The sequence below is a fragment of the Macaca mulatta genome, chromosome 19 (assembly GCF_049350105.2).
Source record: "Macaca mulatta isolate MMU2019108-1 chromosome 19, T2T-MMU8v2.0, whole genome shotgun sequence".
NCBI lineage: Eukaryota > Metazoa > Chordata > Mammalia > Primates > Cercopithecidae > Macaca > Macaca mulatta.
In genome coordinates this window covers 3,218,436-3,227,314 of record NC_133424.1, presented here as the reverse complement: position 1 = coordinate 3,227,314, position 8,879 = coordinate 3,218,436, and the positions used below count along the sequence as shown (strand labels likewise).

The 8,879-nt window shown below is 57.2% G+C and overlaps 1 protein-coding gene across 1 annotated transcript; it reads right to left on the bottom strand.

Annotated features, from left to right (window-relative positions):
• Nucleotides 1-5,874: 5,874 nt before the first annotated feature.
• Nucleotides 5,875-7,362, bottom strand: GADD45B (growth arrest and DNA damage inducible beta). The gene is given in 4 exon segments (NM_001260874.1): nucleotides 5,875-6,070; nucleotides 6,310-6,532; nucleotides 6,932-7,033; nucleotides 7,160-7,362. Coding segments are annotated over 4 exon segments (483 nt in total). The 5' UTR covers nucleotides 7,204-7,362; the 3' UTR covers nucleotides 5,875-5,956.
• Nucleotides 7,363-8,879: the final 1,517 nt, after the last annotated feature.

Genomic DNA, 8,879 nt, shown 5'->3' with positions numbered 1-8,879 from the left:
CCTCCTGCCTCAGTCTCCCAAAGTACTGGGATTACAGGCCTGAGCCACTGCATCCAGTATGTTCAAACTTTGATACCAATACATATAACATCATGGATGAGCCCCCAAAACGGTATGCAAGCAAAATAAGCCTACACAAAAGGTTGCACATTTTATGATTTCATTTATATGAAATGTCCAGAAGAGGTGAATTCATGGGGAAAATGTGGAGTAGTGATTGTCAGGGGCTAGGGGAGGGAGCGTGAGGAGTGACTGCTAATGGTGACAGGGCTTCTTTTGGGGGTGGTGAAAATATTCTGGAATTCAATAGTGGTGATGGTTGCACAACTTTGTGAATATACTAAAAACCACTGAGTTAAACACTTTAAAGGGGTGAATTTTATGGTATATGAACTATTTCTCAATAATAGATATCATTATATTTACATATATAGTATGTATACATACTATATATGTGTATATATATACAGTATATATACTGTGTGTATGTGTGTGCATGTCTGTATATATCTGTGTACGTGTGTGTGTGTGTGTGTGTGCACACGTGTGTATGGAAAAACAGTACTTTGAGCCACACTGGTCTTGGTTTGGTTCCTGGCTCTGTCATTGTACCTTTTGACTTTGGGCAAGTCACTGCACCTGTCTGAACTCCACATTCTCTTTCTATAAAAAGCAGATAGTGGCTGGGCATGGTGGCTCCCACCATTTTGGGAGGCCAAGGCAGGAGGATCACTTGAGCCCAGCAGGTTCAGGCTGCAACGAGCTATGATCACATCACTGCACTTCAGCCTGGATGACAGAGGGAGACTCTGTCTCAAAAAACAACAACAGCTGGGTGTGGTGGCACATGTCTGTAATCTCAGTTACTCAGGAGGCTGAGGAGGGAGGATTGCTTGAGCTGGTGAGGCAGAGGTTGCAGTGAGCCGAGATTGCACCACTGCATTCCAGCCTGGATGGCTGAGTGAGACCCCGTCTCAAAGGAAAAAATAAAAAAAAAATAAGGCCGAGTGCAGTGGCTCACACCTGTAATCCCAGCACTTTGGGAGGCTGAGGCAGGTGGGTCATCTGAGAGATGGAGTCTCTCTCTCACCCAGGGTGGAGTGCAGTGGCACAATCCCAGCTCACTGCAACCTCCACCTCCTGGGTTCAAGCGATTCTCCTGTCTCAGCCTCCCAAATAGCTGGGATTTCAGGCATGCACCACCATGCCTGGCTAATTTTTTGTATTTTTAGTAGAGATGGGGTTTCACCATGTTGGCCAGGCTGGTCTCGAACTCCTGACCTCAGGTGATCCACCCTCCTTGGCCTCCCAAAGTGCTGGGGTTACAGGTGTGAGCCACCACACCCGGCCATGGGAGGCATTTCTATGGACTCACTTGTCTTCTTGCAAGCGACTCTGTGTCCATGGCATGCATTATGTGTGTGCATGTGTGTGAACATGTCTCCAGCTGTGACTATAACTGCATAGCGAGGTATGGGCATGTGTATGCATTTCAGCCTGTGAGTGTAGGTTCAGACACAGGCCATCGTGGGCACCCTGGAGTGAGCTCGCACCCAACCTCACGAGTCCGATTGGGAAAGGGTGTCTGCCTGCAACCTGCGGTGACCACTGCCAACTCTTCCACTCACCGTCGTCCAAGGAACACACACACGTATCCTGGCGTCCAGTCCTGAGTGTGGGAGCCCAGAACGGCCTGTGCCAGCTGACTGAGCCTTGGCGCCCTGTGACTACTCCCTCCTGACCCAGCATGAACTGGAAGGGGTCTGGGGAGCTGGGGGTGTTGCATCCCCCGGTTCCCCCAACCCAGTTTTCCCCAGGGACTGACCAGCCAGACACCGACAATTCAAGTCTCCTAGCCAGACTGTGGCTCTTCCACTCTGAGCCTCAGTCTCTTCTTCGGGAAAATGGGACAACGGCATCTTCCTCACGGAACCACTGTAAGTTTATAGGTGTTTACAGTTGAGTCCCAGAGGAGATTGAATCAACCTACCCAGCTGCTATTATTAATTCAATGAAACAGCAGCCTTTGAAGCCAATTCCTGTACATCCCTGGCTTTGGTCAGGGAGACTGTGGAGTACTTTCATAAATGACAACAACAATACCAACTGCAATAGTAATAACAACAGGAGAGGGCTGGGTACGGTGGCTCCCACCTGTAATCCCAACACTTTGGGAGGCCGAGGCTGGAGGATCACTTAAGGCCAGGAATTTGAGACCAGCCTGGGTAATATAGTGAGACCCCATTTCTACAAAAAAAAAAAAAAAAAAAAGTAACAAATAACTAGGCATGGTGGTGTGCACCTTTAGTCCCAGCTACTCAGGAGGCTGAGGCTGGAGGATTGCTTGAACCCAGGAGGTCGAGGCTGCAGTGAGCCATGGTCATGCCACTGCACTCCAGCCTGGGCAAGAGAGCATGACCCTGCTTCTTTTTTTGTTCTATATATATATATATATATATATATATATAGAGAGAGAGAGAGAGAGAGAGAGAGAGAGAGAGAGAGAGAGTGCAGTGGCAGGATCTCTGCTCACTGCAACCTCCGCCTCCTGGGTTCAAGTGATTCTCCTGCCTCAGCCTCCTGAGTAGCTGGGACTACAGGTGTGCGTCACCACGCCCAGCTAACTTTTGTATTTTAGTAGAAATGGGGTTTCACCGTCTTGGCCAGGCTGGTCTCGAACTCTTGACCTCAAATGAGCCGCCCACCTCGACCTCCCAAAGTCCTGGGATTACAGGCGTAAGCCACCATGCCTAGCCTTCCACATCTTTTGTGGGGGACACAATTCAAACCGTAACAGGCGTGAGCCACCACACCCGGCTAAATCTAAAATTTTTAAATGAATAATCTTTTAAAAATTGAAAAAAAAAAAAGATGATTCTGGAAGTACATTGAAGGAAGCTGGTCAAAGAAGCTATATTTCAGGGTCTATTTGTTTGTTTGTTTGTTTGTTTGTTTGGAGACAGGGTCTCGCTCTGTCACCTAGGCTAGAGTGCAGTGGTGCAATCACAGCTCACTGCAGCCTCCATCTCCAGGGCTCAAGTGCTCCTCCCGCCTCAGGCTCCCATGTAGCTGCGACCACAGGCCCATACCACCATGCCCAGCTAATTTTTAAAATTTTTTTGTAGAGACCTGGGTCTCCCTATGTTTATCCATGCTGGTCTCGAACTCCTGGGTTCAGGGATTCCTCCCCACCTCCCCCAAGCCTCCCAAAGTGTTGGGATTACAGAGAGTGAGCCACGGGGCCGGCCCAGGAATCTATATATCATTGAATCTCCTCAACAGTCTATGAGCTAGGTAGCATTATCCCCATTTTTCAGAGGGAGAAACTGAGGCACAGACAGGTGAAGGTCCTGGCTGAGGGTCCCACCACTGGGGCCCCTCCATGCCCTGTCTCCGCTTGGGGTTCAGGAGCCTGAGATCTGGCTGCACTGTTCCAGAGACTGAGGAGCAGGAATGGAAGAATCGGGATGGAGACAGACCCGCCCATCCCAGGGGACATAGCCCTCCAAGCCGGCCTCGCCTCCCTACCCTAGGAGCTTGACCAATGGCAGAGACAGAGAATGGGAGCGGTGGCTCAGACCTGTAATCTCAGCACTTTGCAGGCCAAGGTGGGCGGATCACCTGAGGTCAGGAGTTTGAGACCAGCCTGGCCAACATGGTGAAACCCCATCTCTACTAAAAATACAAAAATTAGCTGGGCGTGGTGGTGGGTGCTTGTAGTCCCAGCTACTCAGGAGAATCGCTTGAACTCAGGCAGTGAGGCGAGATCGCGCCACTGCACTCCAGCCCCGGCGATGAAGTGAGACTGTCTCAAAAGAAAGAAAAAGAAAAGCCATAACTTTTGCAGGCCGCCACTAGACCGACCCTTGCCCCACCTGGTCCTTCCCTTCTTGGGTTTTGGCCCCCCATGTTCTCCCGCAGCCCAATCGCTCAAGAGCCCCTCGCCCTCTGTACCCCTTCCCAGGCGCCCTCCCTGCTTGGGCACCATCTCAGGGATCCCCACCCCATCATCCCCTACTCCCTCGGGGCTCCCGCCTCTTCGCCTCCATTCCCCCCTCCTCCAACCCCTTCGGGACTCCTGCTGCCTGTCTACCCCCTCCCGGGGTTTCCCTGTTGGTTCAGGGCTGTGGGGGATTCCCCTTCCCCTTCTGGGCTCCCCTTTCCCCACTTCAGTTCTCCCCTCCTCCTAGCCCCAGGCGGGATCCCCTCCCCCCTCCCCCCTTCTCCCTCTGGGACTTCCCCCTCCCTCTCTCGCCCTCCCCCGCCGGGGCTCCCCCGATCCCCGTGACTCCCAGGGAGCCGCTGGGGTTTTCCTCATGCGCCCACGTGAGGCTCCGTGGAAAGGTCGCGGCCTGCGGGCAGGACCACCCCACCCTCTCCACACTCCTCCTTAGTTCTCAGGCTTGGGGCTGCATGGCAGAGGGGAGCCAAGGTCGTCCCTGCGCCCGGCCAGGGCGGGCCCATCCTGCAGACCCGGGGCGGGAAGACTGAGGCCGGGCACGGAAGGGCTGGGCCACGCTCCCAGCCTGGGGCAGGGGGAGTCACCACCGCGCCTGCAACTTTGGGAGAAGTAGGAGGTGGCTGGCCAGGGCTCGCAGTTTCGGTTTAGAGGCAAAACGCAGCACTGTGCCAAGGCCAGCTGGCCCGGAGGCCGACTTCCTGGGGTATTTTTCTGCTTGTTGATTTTAGTTTGCGGAAAAAAAAAAAAAAAAAAGTTCTTTTCTTTAGTGCAAAAGAGAGGCCTATCCTGGGATGGAGACGGCTGTGGTGGGTGCGGGGCACTCCCTGCGGAATCCTCCAAAGGAGCTCTTCCTTGCAAGTCCTGAGCTCACCTCGCTGTGTGGTCCCAGGTGCCCCATTGACCGCTCTGGACCTTGGGCTGCGGTGGCGGCCGCCGGGGCGGTCAGGGGCTGCAGCCAGCACCCCCTCCCGCCGAAATGCCTCCATATGTGCCCAGAGCTTAGGGCTGGCTCCTGCACAGCCAGTAACAGCGGTGGCACGGCGGCCAGGTTTCGTAATAAACCGGTCTCTTAATTGCTACAGGGTAGGAGGAGAGGGAAAAAAAAAAAAAAAAAGAGGCATAGATTTGTTGGAGTCGGTGGAGGCGCCTGCTGCAGAGAAGAGGTACTGTTTTGCACGGGAGCCTGGAGCTGCTAACAGGGGTTTGAGTAACACTTCCTGGTGAGCTGGCAGGGGTTGCGGAGGAGAGGTGGGGAGGGGGGGTGTGAAGCGTGTCCCAGGGGAGGGGGCAGGGGTCCCGGTTGTTCTCAGAAGCCGAAAACATACAAGCACCCAGAAGCTTTAGAAATTTATTACAAGGTCATCAGAGTAGAAATAAAAATATAGATATCTGTGCTTCCCATCTCGCTCTCAGTGGTTCGAGTAACAAGTGCAAGTAACAAAATAGATTGTCTCTATGATTCGCAAACTGGGAGTTCATGGGTACAGAGCAACTTCGGCCCCAGCTCCCAAGTCCCAAAGTGTGGTCTTGTCGAGGGTGCAGACAAGCACCAACCAAGTTCAACCAGGTCTCTAGTCTGCAGACGCCAGCTCCAGTCTCAAGGAGGGTGGGGGTTGCAGTCAGTCTCACTCCACCCTCAAGTGGAGAGTCTGGACCTTCCATGATAGGGAAGGCGGCAGCGTGCCCCACCCCTCCAGCTTCTGCTCCATCCCAAGGCCTGAGCTCCGGGGTCCTGTCTCCTGCTGGCCTGGGTCCCCACTTCTCCTCCATCGGATCGGCGGCCGCCAGCTCCCCGATCTCCGCCCTGGGGGCGGCCACTCACTCCCCTTCTCCTCCTCCTCCTCCTCCTCTTCAGTCTCCAACGACTCTGCCCCCGATGGTTTCGTGGGTTGGGTTGTTTTGGGGGGGTTGTGCTGGGGGGGAGGGGGGTTCAAATATTTATTTTATTTTTTGTTTTTGGCAGCAACTCAACAGGTTCTGCTGCTGGGAAGGGCCTCAGCGTTCCTGAAGAGAGATGTAGGGCACCCACTGGTTGTTGCCCCGGCTTTCTTCGCAGTAGCTGGCTACCTCCACCAAGCCGTGGCTCTTCCAGGCGTCGGTGTGAGGGTTCTGTGGGAGGGGAAAAGAAGGGGTTTAGTGGGAGCCTCCCTCTCCCAAGGCCCCATGTGTGGGGAAAACAGGCAGGCTCAAAATAGCTCCCTGGGTGAGGAGGCCCCAGCCCGGCTGCCCACGGGACATGCCAAGCATGGTTGAACGCTGAGCTGTGCAGGACCAGTCAGCCCGACTTTGTTGACAAACACCAGCCCAGGTGCCCGGGCGTGGCAGGTCAGGGCAGAGGCCCAACTCACCGTGACCAGGAGACAATGCAGGTCTCGGGCCTCAGTGGTGCCCTGGGTCTCGGCCGGCTCTCCCAGGAGCTGTGCCAGGCGCTGCATGCCCGACACCCGCATGATGTTAATGTCGTTGTCGCAGCAGAAGGACTGGATGAGCGTGAAGTGGATTTGCAGGGCGATGTCATCCTCCTCCTCCTCGTCAATGGCCAAGAGGCAGAGGACCACGCTGTCTGGGTCCCTGAGGGGGCCAAAGGGAAGGGGTGGGTCAGCCGGGAACAGGGGAGAGGCCACCGTGCAGGGGGAGTTTGCAAAAAAAGGAGCGTGCAAGAGCAAAAGAGAAACTGCAGGGGTGCAGGGGATTGCCTCTGCAAGCTGGTGACGGTGGGGGGCGGGGAAGGCACACGGTTCAAAGTGTGGGGTGTGGGGAGACAGGCCCACAGCGGGAGGGGCGCTTGCAGACGATGCATCAGGATACGGCAGCCCCCAATCCACAAAACAGCAGAGGAGCTCTGCATCCACAGCGGGTGGCACTTGGGGAAGTCCCAGCCCCATGCGAGACAAGCGTGTGGAAAGCGTCCAGAGCGGAGGGGAGGTCCGGTCCCACCCGCGCCCGGCCCGGGGAGGGGGTCTGACTCACACATTCATCAACTTGGCCGACTCGTACACCCCCACTGTGAGGCGATCCTGGCGCTGAGCGGCCACCAACAGCTCCTCCACCGCGGCGGTCACCGTCTGCATCCTGAGGCCAGGAGAGAGGGATCAGTGACGGGCGGACCACCGGGTGCTACATTCCGCTCCCGGCCCGGCCCAACCCGACCCATCCCGTCCCGGCCGACCTCAGACGGCGGCGGCCCCGGCTACTTACTTCTGCGCCGCGTTGTCGCACGCCACGAGCTCTTCCAGCGTCATGTTGCAATTATAATCCACAGTGGACGCGGCTCCACGACAGTCCCCAGGGAGAAATTGCAAAATCCGCGCCAGAAAGCCCAAAACCTTCCCACGGAGCTGGAGCGCTCGTCCAAGACCTTCGGGAAGCAGCGAAATCCTTCCAGAAAAGGCGGAAAAAAATGTTGCAAAGTCCTTGGCGAAAATAATCCGGGAAGTTGCAGAAACCAACCGTAGTCCGAAGCCTCGGCGATCTGAGCCGGGAGCCTCCGGCACCGACTTTTATAGACTTGACGGCTGGGGCGTGGCCTCAGTGGAGTCATTCACCCCTCCTATTGGTGGAAGGACAACGGAGAGTGCAGACAGCTCTGCGGTTGGCCGACGGCGGGGAGGGGGCGGAGCGCCGTGTGGGGGCGCCCCACGTGGGGGCGAGAACCGGGAGGAGGGCGCGCGGGGGCCGGGTAGGTGACCGCGAATGCCAGAAAAGAAAAAAAAAAGCAGAAGTTTTTTTCTCCTGATTTCCCGGCAGCCGAGCCGCGGTTCGGGGCGCGCGCGGGATTTCCAGCGCGCGAGGCGGCCCGGACTTTCGCCGGGGGGGGCCTGGAATCCCCTCCCGATGCGCGGAGAGTCCCGGACTGCTCCTTTCCCAAGTTCTGCTGGGGGTGGAGGGGCTGCACCGGGAAGGGGCCCCGTTTGCAGCCTGATCTCGCCCAGGTGGTGGTGATGACCGGAGTCTCTCCTGGCTGCGGCGACCCCAGCCCCTGGGTGATTTCGCTTTTCCCGGCCTCTATATTCCTGTCTGAGTAATGGGGCTGCAGCGCCGGCCTCGCTGGTTTGCAGAGCATGACATAAAATACGGCTGACAGTAAGCGCTCAATACACATCATCTGTCACCTGGTGGTCGCGGGAGGCCTCCTCCAGGGCCCCGAAAGTGGGAGGTTGCAAAGCCCGGGGCACTCTGGAGAAGAAAGCGGGCGCCCCCTCGCCGACCCCGCGAGTTTCAGGGTGGGGCGCGCGTGGGAGGTGCAGGTGGCGTGGCCCCGCCCCCGCCAGCTGCCTGGCGTTCCAGGCTTTGCGCGTGCGGAGGCCTCCAGGCCGAGGAGAAAGCCATTGTTGGGGGGAATGGTGCAGGCTGCGGCTGCACGCCGCCACCCCAGGCCCACGTGCAAGGATGACGGCCACCTTTATTTCTCACTCCGGGGTGGGCGCTGACCTGCACTGAGCGTGGTGCGGATCTGGCACCCTCCACCCCTCCCGATTCATGGATGATTTAATCCAAGACCTGAGAAGCAGGGGAGATGCTTATGTGCATTATGCAAAAGGGTAAACTGAGGCTTGGTGAGGCCACAGGCTAGTTCGTGTTGGAGCCACGCCTGTGCGCCAGGCACGGCCGCCTGCAGGACTCCGCCGCCCCAGGAAGGCTGCTTAGGAACGAAGCGGGCAGGCCCCGCATGACAACGTCTCCCACGGTCGACTGGGGGCTCCCGGGTGACTCACATCTGAGTCCCCTCCCCCGCCAGCCTGGGGTCTGGCCTCGGCCCTGCGGCTCGGTTTCCCCGGTTCCCCGGCTCCCTGGCCCGCGAGCCCAGCTGACGCATCCCGCCTCCTCCGCGCCGCCCACCGCCGGGGGGCACGAAATGTCCCGGGGCTGCGAGGCGCGGCGGCGCCATCTGGTGGCCGCGCAGAGTTTCTGCGCCCTC